The sequence below is a fragment of the Neophocaena asiaeorientalis genome, unplaced genomic scaffold, assembly GCF_003031525.2.
Source record: "Neophocaena asiaeorientalis asiaeorientalis breed wild unplaced genomic scaffold, Neophocaena_asiaeorientalis_V1.1 scaffold449, whole genome shotgun sequence".
Classification (NCBI taxonomy): Eukaryota; Metazoa; Chordata; class Mammalia; order Artiodactyla; family Phocoenidae; genus Neophocaena; species Neophocaena asiaeorientalis.
Genome location: NW_020175027.1, coordinates 414,263 through 437,100, shown reverse-complemented (window position 1 = coordinate 437,100; position 22,838 = coordinate 414,263). Strand labels below are relative to the sequence as shown.

At 42.9% G+C, this 22,838-nt stretch overlaps 1 protein-coding gene across 1 annotated transcript; it reads right to left on the bottom strand.

Annotated features, from left to right (window-relative positions):
• Positions 1-4,220: 4,220 nt before the first annotated feature.
• Positions 4,221-21,363, bottom strand: LOC112411719 (spermatogenesis-associated protein 31D1-like). Its single transcript, XM_024763009.1, has 4 exons — positions 21,348-21,363; positions 8,667-8,727; positions 8,320-8,386; positions 4,221-7,703 (listed from the first exon to the last, which is right to left on the bottom strand). The coding sequence occupies exons 1-4, from the start codon at positions 21,361-21,363 to the stop codon at positions 4,221-4,223; spliced, it is 3,627 nt and encodes a 1,208-aa protein (XP_024618777.1).
• Between the last annotated feature and the right edge of the window lie 1,475 nt (positions 21,364-22,838).

Genomic DNA, 22,838 nt, shown 5'->3' with positions numbered 1-22,838 from the left:
TTCTGGCGTTTTGTGGTGTGAATTGGTTTGCCAGCACTTCGTCTGCTCTGCTCGCCAGTTACCATTCCTCCACCAGATTTCCGTCTTCCAAAAATGTGTTGACATCTTTTGTCGTATCCTCTCTCCTTCTAGTCATCCTTAAGCACTTATTCTTTTGAAATCCTTTGTTTGAATAGTTTCATTGAAATATAGTTCACATGCCATACAATTTACTCATTTAAAGTGTGTAATTCCATGATTTTTAGTATACTCACGGACATGTGCACCAATTCTAAAAACATCTTCATGACTTCAGAAAGAACCCTGTAACCTTTAGCTATTACCCGCCACCCTTCATCTCCCAGCTCTAAGCAACCATTAATCTACTTTCTGTCCTCTCTTGGTTTCCCTATTCTGAACATTTCACATGAATGGAATCATATGTGGTTATTTGTGACTGGCTTCTTTCACTTAGCGTAAAAATTTCAAGGTTCAGCCATGTTGTAGCATGTATCAGTGCTTTTTAATGCCAAAAATATTACACTGCATGGATATACCATATTTTATTTACCCATTCATCAGCTGATGGACATCTGGGTTGTTCCTGCCTTTTGACTCTTATGAATAGTACTGCTATGAACATTCGTTTACAAGTTTTTGTGTGGACATATGTTTTCACTTCTCTTGAGTATGTACCTAGAAGTGGAGTTGCTGGGTCACATAGTAATTCTATGTTTAACATTTTGAAGTGCTGCCGGACTGTTTTCCAAAACAGCTGCACCATTTTTCATTCCCACAAGCAGTGTATCAGGGTTCCGGTTTCTCTGCATTCTCACCAACACTTGTTTTAATCTGACTTTTTGTTTCTAGTCATTCTTGTGTGTGTGAAGTGTTATATCATAGTGGCTTTGGTTTTCATTTCCCTGATGGCTAGAGATGTTGAACCTCTTTTCACCTACTCTTTTTTTTTTTTCATCTACTCTTGCTTTGAATGGCATTTGGGGAAAGAGAGAAGATAAACAAGTGTGTTTTATCTACTGTGTTTAACTTGAAACACAATAGCTCATTTGAACTATGTGACAGGAAAAATATTTTCTTGTAAATATTTGAAAACACATATAATGATGTCACGTCTTTATCAACATGCACAGTTGACTACCTCTATTCTTTCTGCATGTTATAGTTACTGTGCGATTAAGGGAAGGCAATATTGTGCACTGAATTCGAGCTGTAAGATTACTTCCTCTATGGGGTTGAGGGAGGAATTCATTCAAATGACTCCTCAGGGTTGACTAAAAGGCAGAGCAGAACTGATTGCCAGAGCCTCTAAAGCACAATGCTTTTTTGTCACCAATGCTGTGTACATCTGTTGTGAATAACTGTGTACCACAGGTGATAAATATCAAAGAAATGTGAGAGCTTTGACATGGGCACATAGCATATGTCTTAAGAGATAGATGACAAGACGTTTAAATGGGCTTTTACACTTTAATCATAGTGTAAATGATGGGATGTATCACACATGCCAAATGATAACTGTGAAAGCTGGGTGAGGAGTGTATGGGAGGTTACACTGTTCTGTCTGCTTTCGTGCATGTTTATACATTTTTGTACTAAAAAGCTTTAAAAATAATAAAAGATGTAGAGTGACTCATAAGGAGAGGGAGGGAGCAAAACGATACCTGGCCAGGGTGATCGGTCCATCAAGACTAGAGTTTAGCTATCTCTCAATAAGGAAATTTTAGGAAGTGTAATTCCTTTGAGGTTGGGAAAGAAACTTCTTTCCGTACAACAGGAAGGAAGAAGGAAAAGAGGAATGGGAAAGGTTTTTTGTTTCTTTTTTAAGGATTTTGATGAAAATTTCCCATCTCGTGACTTCTAGTTCCTCTGTGAATGGTGGCTTGGCACATCTGCTGAGCAAGTGGAGATGGCCTAAATTTGAGAAAAGTGAAGGAGATTTGAAATAGATTTGAGTAGCACTGGAGAGAAAATGGACTAAGGAAACAGTGACCTAAGTTCCATTTGTTTTGTTCACATGTAAGCAAGCATGGAATAAGAATCTGTGGAATGGATGCATTATTTCCAGGTAGTATGAGGGCTGAATTTATCATGGCATCAGTAGACTTGATTGTGAGATTTCATCCAATAGTCATCAGCTACTTATGGGAAGGTATTTCTGGAAAAGGCAGAGATAGGGGATTTTGCCAGACAGGAAGGATTAAAGGTGATTGGATGGGGCCTGTTTGTAGTGGAGCTTTTTAAATGTTGATAGACCGCCAAGCCTACCTTGGAGAGAGAGAAAAAGAAGACAGGAGCTTGGTGGATAGAGGAAGAGTAAGTGGAAAAACGACCTAAAGTTGAAAAATTAACAAGTAGTATATAAGCTGGAAGGATGGAGGATGAGGCCAAAGGGTGGAATGTCAGACTGTATTATTCCAGGTGGCAGAAGTGTTCCTGGTAATAAGCTCTACAGTGTGGCAGTGACTGCACTGGAATGGAAGTAAAAATGAGATGACGTAGGAACAGGGAAGCTGGGTTATTGACAGGTCTATCTACGTGGAGGTTAGAGCCCTCCACCACTCCTCACCTCTTCATGTTCCCCACCCTGGGCCCCCTCCACCTTTTGTCCCTCTCCCGGGGGCTCCACGGAATCTGCCTTCTCTCTGTGACCATAAGCTTCAGATATTGTAGGATCAATGTCATAACTCTGGATAAGAAAATAAAATTAGTGAGAGAAGGCTGTAGTGGACATCTATTTTTGGTTTTTTGTTTTAACACCCAGTATCCGTAAGTCTTTCTGGAAAAACTACCTCAAGTGCTCTCTAGGATACTCACCCTATTTTTGAGTCCCAGTCTGTACAAGTAGAGTTGCCTTCCCTCTAGACCTCATTGTAAGGGTGGGTATGTGTGCAGCCTTGGCCAAAAAAAGGAGGTCCATGGTAAGCCCCCAAATGTCTGATACCCCAGTGCATAGTCTAGGACTCACCTCTGGTTCATGAGCTGCAGGTATCCTGGGGGAGGCGTACCACTGCTCCACCAAGGCTATGAATATCAGTGGTGGCACCTTCATCTTGACTGGTGAACTGTACACACTAAGGGCGATAGCTTGTATATTCCCACCAAGCATAGATGGAAAGAAAGCACCATGATCACCTTCCCCAGAGAGGGGGATGCCATCCTTGGAGATACTGTTTTAGTACTCAAAGACACCCCCATGCCTTTTTGATAAAAGGCGTCAGTGTGCTGTGCAGTTCTCTGGTCAGCCTCAAGGACATGGTGCTTGGATCAGATTGAGGAATGGGGGAGCAGGACAGGGTCAGGATATGGGAACGATGAGGCATGAACATTGTTCCACCAGTAAGGACATTCTTTCTCTTCACGTTTTCTTACTTTCCCACTCACTTTAAGACATCTTTTGCTTACTCTCAGCTGTATTTTACCCTGGGAAGTAGGTGGCTGCCTGGTCAACATTCCTACCACTGACAGCTGCGTGGTGGTTTTCCTCTGCCAAAAAAAAAAGTCATCAATTGAGCAGCCCGAAAAAATACCCAGGGAGGGGAACCACTTCCCCAGGGTGCCCTTCTAGTAAGGAAACCTCCATGTCAAGTTTAAAGTACGCTCTCCCGATACATTAACATGACCCACATAACAGATTCTTAAGCAGCTGCTGTGCTGTTCCTGGACCCTACGGCAACTAGCCCAGGGTCCAGTAGAGCAACACCTCCGCCCAAATAGTGCCATTCAGGGTTCAGCCCCCTGTAGGAGCCTCTGGTCACTGAGTTCTAAATAACGATTAAGCTGTTGTTTCTTCTTCAGCATTATTTTCAGAAAGTATACCTGTCCTTAACGCTCCTCAGGTATAAAAGACCTATCTTCCCTACTTCTCTAAAGGATATAAAACGTTCAGCGAGGGGGGAGATGTGGGCTGCTATACATTTTCATTAAGGCTAAGCTAAGCGGCAGAAGACAAAGCCCATCTCCTCAAATTTCATCAGGGAGGAAATGGGCTTTGGGGTGGGGGGTGGGGTAGCGGGGTTCAGCAAGAACTCCAGAGGACTGGTCACCTTTTAGCCAAAGCCAAAGGAAGCAATCAGTAAAAGCTGAACTATCTCCTTCCTTTCCCTTACACATAAGCCCTGAGTTACCCAAAACCCATGCCCCCAACACAGTACACAGAAAAGATACACTATTATTAGATAACTATTTATTTGGGAGAATCAATAATCTCCACAAGGAAGGAGTTATTTCTGGATGGGAAGTCTTCCTCCCTGGGAATTCTGGAGAATTGTTTTCTGTCTAAAGAGTAGAGACCGATGTCCAAACACAGTGCCTTCAGCAGTGCTGAGAGCAGCCGTGGGTGCCTGGCCAGCTTGATGCCTGTGGGTGGGGCTTGGATGGGGCACAGGCTCCCCGTGGGACACTAGTGGGAGATGTCTGTGACATAGTTGCTGGTCCTTGAATGCCACAACTTTCTGGAGGTGTCTCTTCTTATTTCTGATCTGTCTTGTACTTGGAGGATAACTCTGGCCAGCAAAGATAGGACTTGATATCTGATGGCAGGACTTGATATTTGTCACTTTACAGGAGGGAGCCCTGTAGTTGAAAGGATGTCCCTGGACAGGCTGTGTCCGGACCTGCACTTCCGCCTTTTGCTGAGATTTCCTCACCTGCACTGGGGGAGGACGCGGCCCTTGAGAGCAGGTGACATCAATTGCATGCTGACACCCCAGTTTCTCTACTAGGAACTTCCCGTTGTCTGTCACGATTTTCTGAGCTTCAGTTGTCCCAGTAAAGGCAGCTTTACTTTTAACTAGGCATCTGTTCTGCACAGTTGATATGGGGCTGCCCTTTTCCTGGGCATCTTCTTGACTTTTGTATTCTGTCCCAGAATAAAGCCATTGCAAGAAGTGCATCATTCTTTTTCCGTTATGGCCTTCAGGAAGAGGCTGTCCCTTCTGTGATAGGGTCTGGGAAGACTTGCTCGCAGGTGTCTGCCCTAGTACCATCTCCTGAGTAGGGAAACTCTTCCTCCTAAGTTGGGATGTCCCCAAGCCTTTACCCCCTCCATCAAGCTCTTTTGCCTTGGGCTCCAGAGGGCTCACTCCCTTTGCAGTTGGTGGGAAGTTCTTAACCCGGCACCTCCTTAAGGCCTGCTTAGGGGCCCAAGGTTCCTGCTGCTGCTCCATCCTGATTCCTCTGTCCTCCAAATGGACATGCAGCACCTGGGAAGCTCTCATGTCCCCACCGGAGACACCTTGGGCATGAGTCAGTGAGGCCTCGTAAGTCAAGTTATCTGAAGCAAGGGATGTGTCAGTGGGTTGGCCTTGAGCCTGGCTATGCTCCCTGTTCTCCAGTTTAAAGTTTAACTCACAGAACAGTTGTTCTTTAAGGTCTAATGACTTAGGATCTTGGCGAACTGGTAATTTGGGTGGGGGGCTTCCAGTGGTCACGGTAGTTTCTGCTTTATTCTCATTCACATGTATCATTCGGGAGCTCCCTGGCTTGCTAGTTGTCACCATGTCACTAGTTTTTAATTGAAGAGGATCAAGCTCCTCAGCCGTGAATACCTCCCTAGACAATTTGGGCATGGAAACAGGTTCTGACTTCTCCACCTTTTTGCCCCGTTGCATTTCTCCTTTATCACTGAAACTCACACTCTTATGCTTCGGCTCATATCTGGCCCCAGCTTGCTTTGCAAGCAGCTTTTGGGGATATCTGTTGGCTAGTTGAGTCTGTCTATGACCTGCTTTCCTTGTGATGCAGAGTGAAACAGACAGACGAGTCTGTCTGGCATCCTTAATTCTCTGAACAACCTCTGCCAGCCCACGGTTGACATCAGAGCGTGATTGCCTCAGGACCCTCTGTCCTCCTTTGCCCACAGGCGAGGTAGCAGGGAGAGAACGATCCAGGACAGGGGCTGAATTGGTTGTTCCCACTTTGTCTCCATGGAGAGATTCAGAGCTTCCTCTAAAGGACTTGAAGCTCCCAGATTTGGAGTCTGCCTCAGAAATCACATTGGTTGAGGAGGGCAAGTTGGCATGAGACAAGGACTGGGATGAGGCATCTTTCAATTTAAAGATCCGTACGGATTCAAGGACCTTGCGGGGAAGGGCCCACAACATCCTCATACGAAACCTTTTAATATGGGCTTCCAGCATCTGTTGTGTATTGGAATCAACAAAAGTCAGGTCCTGGAAGGTATTCAGGGAGTAGGCCACACCCACTGATGATGGCAAACGTCTCTGTTTTGTTTGGGTGTGGGATTTCACAGAAAGAAGCAATGTTTGCTTGCTAGCATGCCATGAATTATGCACAGTCCCAGGGAGCCGACCCTCATTTATTTCTCCAAACTTCTTGCTCAAATGTACTTTTAGGACATTTTGAAGTTGTCTCTGACCTAGACTCTCTGCTGACATCCTTGAATTTTTCTCTGAGAGACTCACCATCTGACTGTTTAGGTCTTTCTCAGAGTCATACCCCAGATCCTTACCTGAAGAGCTCTTTGGGTCATTCAACAGGCGATCTTTTGGGCCATTCTCTAGGCTGTGTCCCAGATTCTTCCCCACACCTTCCTCTAGCTGGAACATTTCTGAGCTCCTCTCATGGAAGCCTCCAGTTTGGCTCAATCCAACATTTACATTTTTGCTACTCTGACCCTTAAACACAGAGATCAGTGAGACTCCATTATTGCTCACCGACTCAGATGCCTCTGAAAAACCATTTGGAGGCAATAGCAGTGACACAGACTCGTAGATTCTGCGGGGCAGGCCCCACCGGTGTTGGATAAGCCTCTTTCTAAGGTGATGCTCTAGTTTCTTCCGAACTTCATCACTGAGAGGAAACTCCCCAGGAAGGATGGAGATTGAAACATGGGCCTGGGGGGCCTGGTGGCGAGGAGTGTTAGGAGCTGATGGACAAAAGTCTTCCCAAGACCTTTGGACCACAGAGGGTAAACCCCACAAATTTTCCAGTTGTTTCTGTAAAATGTTCCATTCCAGCTGTTGAATTTCAGATGAGGAGAGAGACTCGGACTCATCCTGAGGTCTGTGGAAACTTACTCCACAGGCCCTGATCTGGGGTAGAGGATCAGATGGTATGACTGGGAGTGGAGACTGAGGGTCGGCCTGGGACTGGACCTGAGTAAGAGGTAGGGGCCGAGATTGAGGCAGGGTTTGAGGCAAGGGCTCAGGCTGAATCTCAGGCAAGGACAGAGGCAGGGGATCAGGAAGCACTGGTGATTCTTGGCCTGTGGAGGCATTCGAGTTTCTATTGAAAATAAAGATTGAGGAACTGTCAGCCAAGACATGAACAGCAGAGGGCAAGGACTCGCTGTGCAGAGACGGGAGGCCCCAGAAGAACTGGGTAGGTTTTTGCTGTAAATGGTCCTCCAGGGTCTTAGGATATGGGGGCTGCTGCACATGCAGCTCCTCTGGTCTGTCTTTGCTGCTCCAAAAGGGAAGGCAGCCTGCCGAGTCATGCTTATCAGCGGTTGACGCTAACATTTTCCATGAAGAGTTTAGTTGGTAGACTGGCCTAAGTTGTTCTGGAAAAGAATCTTTTGCATTTTCCTTTTCCTTCCACATCAGGAAATCGCTCCTCTTTTGGACTTGTCTCTCCAGGAGTGCCAGGACATCAGGGCTGAGAAGTGAGAGGTTACCAGGCTCTACAAGGTTGGCTGCAGGGTCTCCCCCAAAAGAGGCCTCTGGAGAATGGAGGTCAAGAAACTGTTGATTGAAATCACATTGTGCCAGTAAGATAGAAGTTGATTTAGGTTGAGTCACAGATAAAGTGCACTCTGGCTGTGGTGAAACAGACAGAGTTGGTGGTGCATGATGGCAAGCAAAAGAATCGGGGTGATTCATTGCCTGGGACAAATCTGGTAAGGGATTGATATCTTGGGAAAGCGTGGGGTCAAGAGAGAAAACGGTATCCGGAGACAAAGTGGCCTCCCGTGGGAGAACAGGATCTGCTGTCTGAGTGTCATGTGGTAGGAGAGGGGGAAAGGCAAGGGGTTGGGGTGGGGAATACGCCACTGGGAATTCGGAATCCAAGGAAGGAAAAGGCTCTGGTGCCAGAGAATGACCCAATGGGGAGGGTGAAAAAGAGTCAACTAAGGGGTCACTGGGCTAGGGGAGAGAACGGAGGGGGGAAGTGGGGAAGGCTCAAGAAAGAGGCTGGTGTTAGGTCTCTTGGAGGGACTGTTGAGAAGGCAGGGGACAGAGTAAATGATGACTCAGTCACAGGAGCTGTGGAAGCCAACGGGGACACAGAGGAAGTAGAATCTTCCAGGGCCTCTGGGAGTAGCAGCTGATTGATCTCAGCAGTTGCATTATTACACACCTCACAGAAGGGGTCTGGACATAAGAGCCGACGAACGCGGGTGGTGTCATCGTGCTGGCCCAGGGGGCTGCAGAAGACAGAAGTACAAAGATGCAACCAGGACCAGAATAAGGAAAGGGGGACCTGCTGGACTGGCAGGGGTGGGGTCATTTGAAGCCTGCTGCCCCTTCACGTTGCTCCACATCCATGAGTTCACAACATGCTCAACAGCCCTCACCTCAAGGCCTTCATCACATACTCATTCCTGTGCTACCCCCGGCCATGACTACAGCAGGTTGCACTGAATCCCTGGAATTGCATAGAACATGCTAAGGAGGGATCAGGAAAGAAGGGGAAAGACTAGTCACCTTTTCAGAATAGAAATCAGCTTCGTTTTCTCCTCTATTTCTGTCTGGTGACATCTCCAACCTGAGAAACCAGGAGAGTGGGTTATATGTAGCGAAGGTAGAAGCATAGGTATAATAAAGGAGTCCCCTTACGGGAAACCCTTGGGATATTAGAGTCTGAAAGACCCAAGAATTAGTAGATGAGGTCAAATGGTCAATGATATTAACATGTGTATGTTGCTTCTTGTAAAGTACTTTCACATGCATTTTATCTCATGTGATGCTCAAAACCACCATGTGAAGCCCAGGGATCAGTGTTGCCTTAGAGAGGGATCTGATTACATGCTACACACACACACACACACACACACACACACACACAAACACCCTTTGACAAACCAATCTGGTATTTTCAAATCTACAAATAAAGTGTTTTCTCATTTTATTCCAATCTTCCATCTTTCGTTTTGACCCTACTTCTTCTTACTCTACCTAAAATACAGACAGGCCCTGCACTCTACATCAATTTTCTAACATGTGCACAAGTCCCTGACCTCGTCAGTTTGGGCTGCCATAACAAAACACCATAGACTGGGTGCTTAAACAACAAACACTTATTTCTCGTAGTTCTGGAGGCTGGGAAGTCCAAAATGAAGGCAACAGCAGATTCTGTGTCTGGTGAGACCTACTTCCTGGTTCGTAAACAGCTGTCTTCTCCCAGCAACCCTGCAGAAAAAGTGGGTGAGAGAGCTCTGTGAGGTCTCTTCTATAAGAGCACTAATTCCATTCATGAAGGCTCCACCGTTAGGACCTAATCACCTCCCAAAGGCCCCATCTCCTAATACTATGATATCATACTGGGCTTAGGGTTTCAACATATGAGTTTGGTGGGACACAAATATTCTGTCCATAACACCACCCAAAGGCTGCGCTAAGCCCTCTGGTGGCAGGGTGGGACCTAGGAATGTCAAAGCCTTAGAGAAGAATCAAGTCTTGAGCAGCCTTACCTGATTATCCTTGTGGGCCCTGTAAATATAATCTTTTCTTAAGTGTGCCTTGCCACAAAGGTTGAGAAGCTCTGCTCTATATAATCATCCCCATAAATGTTTGAAAATCAACTACCTGTCGTGCTTTTTTTCAGGCTCCTCTTGTCAGGTTTAAATAATCCCAGTATTTCCCTCCCCTCTTCCTACATCTTCCTTTCTAAACTCTTTATCTTCATGATAGCTGTTCTCTGAACTGTCTCCTAATTTCTCATGTCTTTCTTAAACTGTGATGCCCTTTATTTGACACCCATGGCCTAGCACAGTTACTTGACCTCCTGTGAAAGGGTGAGACAGCCTTCAAACCCACAGAGTCTTCTTTCAATTATGCAGGAACAGGTAACCTACGCTGAGGATAAAATCTGCCAAGAGGCACCACTTCCTCCTGACCTTGATATGCAGCCTCAGCCAAGTTTTCATTTAATACATATTTACTGCTGGAAACTAGGAGACACAAGTACCTGTAAGTCACAGCCTCTGTCCTTAAGGACCTCATGGTGCAGTTTTAGGGGAAAGCCCTACACAGGTCAACAGTTACATAACCGCACAGGAGAGGTCCCCCATGGCATTTGTGAATTGGCAAGTGATCTCTGGAATAGATCAGAGAAGGGACAGATGCTATGGGTGATAACTGCTCAGACATTTTATGCTCCTTAGGAAGGTATCCCTGCATGCCTCTCCAATTTTCTGATACAAATTAACGATTCTTGGAGAAGATGGTCAAAGAAGAGCTTTTCTCTTTTAAAAGGGCACATGTTGGCTAGATATCCTTACATACACGTGTGTGCCTTGCATGTAAAACTTACAAGAAGTTTCAATAAAAAGGCTTTTCCCAAAATGTTAATAAGATTCCTTTTCAGAACATGGTAGAGCTCCTTCAAAATTTAAAGAAACAAAGGACTAAATGTACAGCACTTTTTTTTGTTTTTTTTTTTTGCTTTTTTTTCTTTGCTTTTTGTACCAACCACAAATAAACTCCATTGGTATTTAGTAGGAGAAGTTCACAGCACTTACCCTTCCTAGACTAACATCAATTATAAATTATAAATTTATTTGTCTAACTTGTAAAACATTTTGCTTTCAGCGATCTCAGTGGATTTTCACAAACATCCTGTGATGTAAACAGTACAGGTATTATCGTGCCCATTTTATCAGTGAATAAAACTGACGCTCAGAGACAGGAAGAAACTTCCTTAGATCGTTCAGCAAGTAAGTAGTAGAGCCCTGACTACTAAATTCCCCACATTCTCAATGCTACTATTTTAAACAATATAAATAAGTGACTTCTTAAAAAGTATGCCCTGGTACTAAAATTAAAGTGGTTATGTGATTGAGAATGTTCACTTTATCCATTAAAGGATGCCAAATTTGGGAAGTAAAGAAAAGCTATTTTTGGCATCCTAGCACCTCTTAGGTACCTTTTCCTTATCATTCTTAGCACCAGTATCTTGATGAGTTTTCTCTATTGCCCTCTGAAAACCTACTTTCAAGAACTCTATTACATATGACTCTCAGTAAGGTATAAATGAATAATAAAAGTTTAAAATGTCATCCCTCCCAGGAACACACTTCACACATTTTACATATATCTAACCCCAAAGCCTTGTAATAAAGCTCTCACCAGAGCATTTCAGGCAGCCATCCTGAGGTGGCAGTGGTGGCTTTCAGTAGCAGGAGATCTTCTCCTCTCCCCCCAATGACATCTTCCCAGTTGACCTTCGTCACCACACAGAAGTCTGGTCCCAGATTTCAGCATGCACATGGTTAGATTATCCCCAAGGAAGAGTATTTTCCAAAAGCTCTACTAGAATAGTACGCTGCCTATTGGAGGAGACTCAGTAGGGATAAGTCGTTCGTCTAAGATTGTCACATGTCCTCAGTGCTCTCGCTCACATCCTGGCCACGGTCCCAAGGATGAGCCACATAGAGGGAGCTTTTTCTAGGTTACCAAAAAGCCTGAAAAACAACAGATTCTAGAGCAGAATCCTTTAAAACTGCACTTAACACTGCCGCTTTAAGATGTTCTTCATTCATACACACACCACACTTTCAACTGAACTCTACCATGTAGTATTTCTAGTAGAAATATCAAGAAAATAAGGCATTGCCTCTGCCCTCAGGCAGGTCATAGTTTGGTAAGTAAAGCCTGCAAACAACTATAATAAGGTGATATGAACTAGAGCCTGTGAGCCACAAACGCTGAAGCCTGCGCACCTAGAGCCCGTGCTCCGCAACAAGAGAAGCCACCGCAATGAGAAGCTCACGCACCGCAACAAAGAGTAGCCCCTGCTCGCCGCAACTAGAGACAGCCGGCGCACAGCAACGATGACCCAACACAGCCAAAAATAAATAAATAAAAGAAATAAATTTAAAAAAAAAAAGAAAATAAGGCATGGCCTCTGCCCTCAGGCAGGTCATAGTTCAGTAAGTAAGGCCTGCAAACAACTTTAATAAAGTGATACGAATTATAAAAGAAGTAGGAATAAGAACACAATGAAAATACAGATAAAGGAGCAATTAATTCTTCCGCCAGGAGGGAGACGAGAGAGAGGCAGGGCAACTTTCAGACGTAGTGCCCACTGAGATGGGCCTTGTGAGGTCACCCCTCCTCCTCTCCGTCCTTGCCCTGGCCCTCTTCCTGTTCCTCACCCCCTTCCTCCTCATCCTCCTTTGCTTCTTTCTTTAGACTTCAATTTTTAGAGCAATTTAAGGTTCACAGAAAAACTGAGCAGAAAACACAGAGTTCCCATATGCCATCTGACCCCCCAGCACCCCTCCACACACACACACAACCTCTCCCACTATCAACATCCAGCACCAGGACTTCCCTGGTGCCTCAGTGGTTATGCCTGCCAATGCAGGGGACATGGGTTCGATCCCTGGTCCAGGAAGACCCTACATGCCACGGAGCAGCTAAGCCTGTGCACCACAACTACTGAGGCAGTGCTCTAGAGCCTGTGAGCCACAACTACTGAGCCCACAAGCCACAACTACTGAAGCCCACGTACCTAGAACCCATGCTCTGCAACAAGAGAAGCCACTGCAATGAGAAGCCCATGCACCGCAATGAAGGGTAGCCCCCGCTCACTGCAACTAGAGAAAGCCTGCGCGCAGCAAAGAAGACCCAACACAGTGGAAAGGAGAGGGGAGGGGAGGGGAGGGCAGGGAAGGGGAGGGGAGGGGAAAGGAAAGGAGGAAGGGAGGGAGGGAGGAAATTAAAAAAAAAAATCCAGCACCAGAGTGGGACATTTGTTACAATCATACCTACATTGACACGTCATTATCACCCAGAGCCCATAGTTTACATGAGTTTAGACAAGTGTATAGTGGCATGTATCCACCATTGTAGTATCATGCAGAGCAGTTTCACTGCCCTGAAAATCCTCTGTGCTCTGCCTCTTCACCGCATCCTCCACCCTAACCCCTGGCAACCACCAATCATTTTTCCTGTCTCCAGTGTTTTGCCTTTTCCAGGATGTCATATAGTTGAAGTCATACAGTGTGTATGTTGTAGCCTTTTCAGATTGGCTTCTTTCACTCAGTAATATGCATTTAAGATTCCTGCATGTATTTTCATGGCTTAATAGCTCATTTTTTTCAGTGCTGAATGAATACTATTCAGTTGTCTGGATGTACCACAGTTGATTTACCCATTCACCTTAGACATCTTGTTGCTTCCCAGTTTTGGCACTTATGAATAAAGCTCCTATAAACTCTTTTTTTAAAAAAACACGTTGTTGAGGCATAATTCTCATACCATATAATTCACCCATTAAAAGTGTACAGTTAAATGACTTTTAGTATATTCACAATGCTGTGCATCCATCACTACGATCAATTTGAGAACATTTTCATCACTCTAGAAAAGAAACCCTGTTCCCCCCAGCCTTCACCCTTCAACCTCATCACTCTCCCCAGCCCTAGGTTACCACTAATCTACTTTCTCTATAGATTTGTCAATTCCAGACATGCATATAAATAGAATTATACAATATGTGGCCTTTCATATCCGGCTTCTTTCACTGAGCATAATGTTTTCAAGGTCAGTCCATGTTGTAACATGTATCAGTACTTCACTTCTTTTCATGGCAAGTAATATTTCATTTTATGGATATACCACATTTTGTTTATACACTGATCAGTTGTTGAACATTTGGTTTGTTTCCACTTTCAGCTATTATGAAAAAAGCTGCTATGAACATCTGTGTATACATTTTGGTGCAGACATATGTTTTCATTTCTTGCTTATTCATGTTTGCAATAACTTAAAGTCACACTTTGTCTAAGTTTGTTGTTTTCTGAGATTTTGGGAATATAACCATACCAGACTCCCTATAAAATGAAAGCTTTGGAGTCTAAATGCAGTTTTTGTCAAAATACTGATCAGTTGTTGAACATTTGGTTTGTTTCCACTTTCAGCTATTATGAATAAAGTTGCTATGAACATCTGTGTACACATTTTGGTGCAGACATATGTTTTCATTTCTTGCTTATTCATGTTTGCAATAACTTAAAGTCACACTTTGTCTAAGTTTGTTGTTTTCTGAGATTTTGGGAATATAACCATATCAGACTCCCTATGAAATGAAAGCTTTGGAGTCTAAATGCAGTTTTTGTCAAATGTCTGGGTGCATCAATTTGCCCTCCTACCAACACTCTCAAAATTAGCCCTTGAGTCAGCAGGAATTATGGTGATGCATAATGCTTAACATTTAAAAGTAGTGAACACCTTATGTTCTCAAGTTCCTATTCTTAGAAAATCAGAAGAGGGTGTGGGAAGAGAAGGTGCAATCCAGCCAAAGTGAACATGAGCAAACCTATATCATATATAAAAGTGCATGTCTGGTCACACTAAAGCATTGGGCATGTGTCTGAGGATGAGAGTAGCAAAAAAAATTAGGCCGCAAAAGAAGGGGACTCAACTGGGAATGACTTTGAGTGACAGTTTAAGAAGCCTGAACTCTGGACCAAGGCGTGGGAAGCTAAGGTTTTCATAACCAGAAGAATGGCATTCCCAGATCTCTGTTTTGGGAAGATGACTGGCAAGGTGACTGAGAGTTAGGGGAAAACGTGCAAATTATATCACATAGGACTTTTTCTCTTGCAGGTGATAGAAAACCTAATGAATTCTAGCTTGAGCAAAAATTTTAATTTATTGGCTTCTATTTCTCTACAACACAGGAGCAGATTCAGCTTCTGACTTGCTACCTCTTGGTTCTGCTTTCTTGGTGTTGACTCATTCTCAAGCCACTTCTCTTATAGTCCCAAGATGGCATCCAGCCAGGAAAAACAGAATTGTTGTCCCAGTTTCTCAACCAAAGTCCCAACATTCAAGTGACTGGGACCAGCTCAGGTCATAAGAACACCCATGAAATAATTACTAGGAACCAGAGAATACTACTGGCCTAGTCTAGGTCAGTGCTACTCAAAGTGTGGTCCGTGGACCAATGCCTGTTTCCACATTTTTGTTACCATCTGCAACAAGATAAGTATAGACAATGGAATATTACTCAGCCATAAAAAGAAACGAAGTTGAGTTATTTGTAGTGAGGTGGATGGACCTAGAGTCTGTCATACGGAGTGAAGTAAGTCAGAAAGAGAAAAACAAATACCATATGCTAACACATATATATGGAATCTAAACAAACAAACAAAAATGGTTCTGAAGAACCTAGGGGCAGGACAGGAATAAAGACACAGAGAATGGACTTGAGGACACGGGGAGGGGGAAGGGTAAGCTGGGACGAAGTGAGAGAGTGGCATGGACCAAATGTAAAATAGATAGCTAGTGGGAAGCAGCTGCATAGCACAGGAAGATCAGCTCGGTGCTTTGTGTCCACCTAGAGGGTTGGGATAGGGAGGGTGGGAGGGAGACGCACAAGGGAGGAGATATGGGGATATATGTATATGTATAGCTGATTCACTTTGTTATACAGCAGAAACTAACACACCATTGTAAAGCAATTATACTCCAATAAAGATGTTAAAAAAAAAAAGGTAAGTATAGAAACTGAGGATTGTTAGAAACTTGTACTGCAATTTGAGAGAGTAATTAAATTTAATAATAAAAACTGAGGCTTATATTTTGTATGTCATAGTTCATCTGTCATTTTTCCAGTGATTCATTTTTACCAGATTTTATAGAAGTACCAGTCCACAGTGGATGGGGGTGTGGGAGATGAAGCAAACTGGTCCTTCACCACAGATAGTCTGAGAAACCGTTGTCTCATATACATGGTCCACTGTGAAGCTTGCGGGTGAATCAACATTCTGGAAGCACACAGGGAGACTTTGGGGAGCTCTTTCCCCCTCGCCATGAAAGAAGGCAAAAATAAATGTCCACTATAATCGGGATCTTAGTTGGAGAGAGGAAGCACATTCCCAGACTTACTTTAGCTCTCTTATTTTCTCATGCTTTTTTCCACGTTGACCTGCCCTATTCAAAGTCCCTAGTAAGAATTTACTCTGCATAAGCTTTGGATATGGCCAGTTTAATAGGCTAAACATTACATGGGCATTCACCTACCTTGCCCATTAGAACTTTTATTACTAGAATCAAAGCATTTGAATGGCTCTCTTAAGCCATTAAGAGAAAAACAACTTCGAGCTAGACTAACACAAGGTAATTACTAAGCTGAGCCAAATTCCTCTGCCATGCTCTGGGCACTGAGGTACGGAAACTCTACAGCCCTATACGAAGTCTGAAGGAAAAAAATGTTTTATACAAACTTCAGGGGTCTGAGTTTCTCATTAAAAATACATTTTAGAAAGTTGTTTTAAGTTAACTTGCTAGGGCAGTTATATGGCAAGGAAACGGGTGTAGCAATTTGTCAAATTGCAGCTTTCACCTCTCTTTTAAAATAATATGGAAACAATAAAAACAGAATTAAAATTAAAAAAGCATAATCTGAAAGAGCATTTTGATTTTTTTCTAATGAAAGCTCTGCAATTAAAGCTTTGCGGGAGAACAACCTGTGTTTTTAATCTCACAAAGGGCTAATAAATGCACAGAATTTGAGATGTCTGCTAAAACTCAGAGCTGGAAGTGACCTTGGAGAACCTTCTAGTCTGGCTTTCTCATTTTACAAATTGGAAACTGAGGCCAGAGCAGGTTTATTTCTTTTTTCCTTAATCCTTTCTTTCGTGTGTGTGCGTGTGTGTGTTTTCTCTTGGTGTCTGCACATAATTTAGTCACTCAATATAGGACTTTCTTCTTTCCAGTATGAAGACAAGGACTCAACAAACACCAAATTTTATGCAGTACTACCTCGAAATCTGCAATTTTTGCCTAAGTGAACTTCACAAACCATTGAGATAGTAATGCTTTTTTGTGAAAACCAAATGGAAATACAGCATGTGCCTTCATGCCTTCTGCAATAAAATAAGCTGAACGTAACTTCAATATGCCTTGGTGACCCCAGCTTAGTCTAATAAACAGCTGTGATACTGCAGAGGAGCAGGTGTAGGTGGTCTGGGACATGGACACAAATGTGCATTGTCTCCAGCAGTGCCCCACAAACCTGCTATCATTTAAAAAATCCATCACCTGTAGTTTAGGAGCTTACCTCTTTTTCATATAAACACAATTGTTGGTCAAATATACATACGCAGTGCAAAACTGACCTATGACAGAACTGCCCTTAGCAGGTCACAGGGCCACCCTAAAGAGTTAATGTAGTTTGGATCACTTTTATCCCCTCAGGGGATGAGGGAACGACAGGAAGGAAATAGAATATAACAAATAATGTAAGATTTGGTGGGTACTTAATATGTTCCCCAAACTTTCACTCATTTCATTTCTTAACTATCTTGTGAGAGAAGAAATATTTCTCTCACTTCACAGATAACAAGACTGAGCTCCAGAAAGATTAAATAACTTGCCCAAGGCCATAAGAGCTAAAAAGTTAAAAAGTAAGGATTTGAACCAAGCTGGCTTTGGTCCCAGATGTGCATCTTCAATCCACACAATACTGTCTCAGAGAGTAGAGTCACTGGGTCTTGACCACTGACTTCATTTTAACATGCCAGGAGCTATATTTTGCTGTGTAACAAACCACCCCCAAAAATTAGTGGCTTAAAACAATGAACATTTTATTTGCTCATAATTCTGCAATCTGGGTTGGGCTTGGCTGGGTGACCCTTCTGTTGATCTTACTGATGGCTACTCACGTGGATTCATCCAGCTGGCAGGTCAGCAGGGGCCTGGGCTTGACTGAGACACTGGGATGGCCAGGCTTGTCTCTCAGGGCCTCTCCCTCTTATGTGGCTTTTCTGACAGCCTCTCCACATAGCTCTAGCAGGCTAACAGAATTCTTATAAAGCAGATCCTGGCTCTGAAGAGAACAAAAGCAGAACTTCTTAAGGCTTAGAACAAGAACTGATAGAGCATCACTGCCACTTCCAGTTAATTAAAATAAGTCATACTCCCAACTCAGGTTCTAAGAAAGAGGACTACACAGAGGCAAATACTGGGAGATAACGGGGGGCCCACAATGTAACAGTGGTCGCTATACTCTTCTTGAACTGTGGCACAATCAACTGTAAAAGTTGCTGTTTCTTCTATACCTTCCGTTTTTCTTATGTCCAGTTTTTCACTCTTTTCATGTTTGTTTCTCCACTTTCTCCTACCATTTCTTAGCTTTTCTGCATTGTAACTGGCCTTCCCTAGGCAGCCACAAATAAAGGATGCCTCTCCTTCAGAGCAGTGAACTGACCAATCGCATCTTGTCAACCCTATTCTTCAGGTCATCAGTCTTTGCAGCTGAAGTGTTCTACTGACAGAGGTTTCTTTGTCTAGGTTGTTGTTTCATTTTGCTTTGCTTTATAAACTGGGTTCAAAGCTGGAAGTCTAATTTAAAGGAAATAGGACATTACTGCCTCAAGAAGCAACTTAATTGAGTACATTTAAAAGCTTCACCCTTATAAATAAAATTTAGAATCTATGATACTCCTCTTCAGTTTTACCTGCAAGAAGGCAAGATGTCCAGTTCAATGGCCAAGGCAACAAATCAATGCTTATCATGTTTTACATGCTTTAAATTCCTTTAGCAGTTATTCACCAGGGCAGAGATGGAAGAGAGGCCTGTAGGAATCAGATAATTTCCAGCATTACAATTCTAGTTCACAGCAGGTTGCTTCTTGCACATAGCTAAAATGAGATCAGATTAAATTTCCATTGAATCATTCAACCTGTCTGATCACTGCTTTCTGCTGTCAGGAGGGTTTCAAAGTACTAAGAATTAGGGCCAGGAGAACTTGCTGTACAGATACCACAAGCATGAAGAGGGCAAAGGAAGGAAGAGAAAAAAATTGTAAACACCCAAGGTGAAAATTCTTGCAGAAGGGGATCATGGGTTTCCATTGGAAATACTGAGGAATTAAAATGAAAGCTAAAATAAAAGTTGAAATGTCAATTACCCTTCAAGTGTTTCCAAATCCATTCACTGACAATGTTTATCATTGTGTCTTTTATTCTGCTCCCTGAGGCCAGTCACTGGATCCTTGATTGTTGGATTACATCTCCACCAGACATTTAGGTGCCAAAATGAAAGGGGATTACATTTAATTTGGCTATGAATTGCTCAAGTGAAGGAGGCAACTGAGATAAAATGTCTTTGTTACTATTTTAGACTAATTCACTGACTCTAATCTGTGTTCTGTCGTCACAAACATCAAAAGTTGATTGAAAATGGATGTAAATTCATACATAAATGAATAATACACAAATTCATTACAACCCTCATAATGATTTACAAAAGTCCAATAAATATTCCAAAAAGTCCAATAAATATTATATGAAAATTTGGAGAATCTGACTAGATTCTGATGTTCTCAGGAAGAAAAAATTGATAAGTTTATCAAAGAAATTTTTGAATGAAGTATATGTATGGGTCTAGCCACACTAGATATTTAAATACAGCATAAAGCTGAGCTGGAAGGAGTGGTGCCCACCAGCACCAGTGTCCATATGGTGGGGAGAGCTCCAAGGATGGCTGCCGCCAGTTGACTCTGTCCCCAGGGTGAGCTGCAGTCGTCACCATCCCTCACCCCATGCCTCTCTGGGAAACTCTCCAAGACCAGTAAGCATTTTTTTGTGAGAAGTCTCTTTTAAAACTGCTTTTGCTATATCCCATAAATTTTGGCATCAACATGTCTCATGGTCTCTGCCTGAAGGACAGGGCTTGGATCTGACCCCATCTCTTCATCGCAACCTCCACTTCTCCCCCTGGACCAGCCTTCACCACCCTCAGTCTCAAGTCACCTGTCATGGTCTCCCACACGAGCTCCACGCTTTTTACCCTTTTGCTCACATGTTAGCTTCTGCCCTTTTATATGGAAAATAAACTCTCTATGGTGAAAAAAAATAAGGCTATGATAATTAAAATAAGACACTACAGAAAGAAGAAAATATATAAAGATATAGAACACACACTAGACAGTCCAGAATTGATTTTTTTCCATACAAGAATTTGATAGAAAACAAAAGTGACATCACCAGAAGGGAAGAACTATTCATTAACTTGTGCAGGAATAACTGGGTAGGAATTTAAGGAAAATAAAATTAATTTAGACCCATCTTTCATAGTGTATAACAAAATAAATCCCAGATATATTAAAAAGTTAAATATTTTTAAAACATCCTTTTCCAAATGCCCACTCAAACAAGGTATTAGATCTGTGAATTTAAAACCAAGGATGACTTCCTAAGCTTAAAATCTTTTAAGAAATCATAAGACAGGGCTTCTCTGGTGGCGCAGTGGTTGAGAGTCCGCCTGCCGATGCAGGGGACACAGGTTCGTGCCCCGGTCTGGGAAGATCCCACATGCCGTGGAGCAGCTGGGCCCGTGAGCCATGGCTGCTGAGCCTGATCATCTGGAGCCTGTGCTCCGCAATGGGAGAGGCCACAGCAGTGAGAGGCCCACGTACTGCAAAAAAAGAAAAAAAGAAAGAAAGAAATCATAAAACAAAAGACCAACTGTTCAGACTACCTAAAATTTAAAATTTCTATTTGTAAAAAAAAAGAAAAAGAGGGAGTAGCAAAACCAATTTTTTTAGAAAGAACAACAGCAGATTGAGAAAATGCATTATTTTACTATTATAGCAATAGCAAACATTTTCACATTTATTTTTAATTTTTTAAAAAATTTTTGTTTATCTTTGGCTGCGTTGGGTCTCCATTGCTGAGTGTGGGCTTTTCTCTAGTTTCGGCGAGTGGGGACTACTCTTCATTGTGGTACATGGGTTTCTCATTGTGGTGGCTTCTCTTGTTGCAGAGCACAGGCTCTAGGCGTGCGGGCTTCAGTAGTTGCAGCACGCGGGCTCAGTAGTTGTGGCTCACAGGCTCTAGAGCGCAGGCTCAGTAGTTGTGCTGCAGGGGCTTAGCTGCTCTGCGGCATGTGGGATCATCCCGTACCAGGGCTTGAACCCGTGTGCCCTGCATTGGCAGGCAGATTCTTAACCACTGTGCCACCAGGGAAGTCCCCACATTTATTATTTGTTGATGAATTTTTTTTCTATATGTGGCCTTTGTTCAGGGCAACAGAATTAATATTCCTAAAACCCCGTTTCCTTATGACATTTCCTTGCAGGAGTATAGCAATTCTCTGTTGTTTACCATTCTCTAATGTCAGTCATTTCAGTACAACCTTCACATACTCACCATATCCATAGGCCATCTCTACCCGATATTTATTTAATAATTTTCATTAAATCAACTCTGTTTTACTTAAATACATTTACCTTTGTTCCAACCAATAATTTCTATGAAATCAGAAGTTTTATGTAAATGAGATTTAAATGTATAATACAAATTTAAAAACACAAATATGTCTACCATTGAAAATTACCTATGCTGACTGTGATGATTAATTTTAATGTCAAATTGGCTCAGGTATGGTGTCCCACTGTTTGCCAAACATCAGTCAATGTTACAGTTATAGTGGTTTTTTAAGATGTGATTACCATTTAAATCAGAAGACTCTGAGTAAAGCTGATGGCTTTCCATAATGTGTGTGGGCCACATCCAGTCAGTTGAAAGACTTGAGATAAAAGACTGAGGTCCTCCAAATAAGAAGGAATTCGGCCTCCAGACTGCCTTCAGATTCAAGACTTCAACATCAACTCCTGCCGGAATTTCTAGTCTGCTGGCCTGCACTGCAGTTTTTGAACTTGCCAGCTTCCACAATCACATGAGCTAATTCTTTAAAATAAATCCTCACCCCATCTGTCTATCTCTGTCTCTCTCTGTGTGTGTATACACTTGTACACTCTATCCTATTGGTTCTATTTCTCTGGAGAACCTTGGCCATCCTTTGGGAACACTGACTTTACAAATCACATTCAAGAGTCTTGGCCTGGATGCCAATGTCCACCTAAATCTGGCTTCTCCTTCCTGTTCCAAATTCATTTCATGTGACTTTCCACTGCACACTCTGCTTTACTCCATCTGGTCACCTCACACCTTTGTTTGCGCTCTGTACCCTGCGGAGAATGCTTTGGTTTGGCAGGCCTCCCCAGTTACTACCTTCATGTCCTAGATCAATTACCACATGGGGAGCTAAGGAAGAAATCAGATTCTCACATTCTGACATATATAAAACCAACTTTGGAAAATAAGTTTCCATCTCATATGCCAATTCTGACTAAGTGGTGGTAGCTTCTTGGAACATGTTAAGGAGGATTCTGAGGCTCTCTGAAAGAACACAGTCATCTGTTAGTGATATCTAACAGCAGAAGTGTGAGAAGGGGTCAGACTGGTAATAAACTTATTTGCTCTCTGGCGTGATTATTAAGCAAACTAACCAGAAGTATTTTCCTGAGCCCTTTCCAATGCCTACTCAAACAAGATATCAGATCTATGAACTTTTTTAAAAAACTAATATACTTTCTAGTCATTTCCCTGATTTACCTATATAGGGACGTCAACCAAGAGCATTCAAACAAAGGTAGAAAGAGAACAGAGAGCAACCTACATTTGCTTCCCCAAAACCTGCTTTTTCGCATAATCAAACATCAAAACAGAATCTACCTACTGGAATGAGTGAGTGGGGAATACAAATATCCCCAGCATGCCCACTTAGCTTTTCCGTGGCCAAGCTGCCCAGCACCTGACACTGGGACATCCTTATAAATATCTGGGGAAATCACTAGG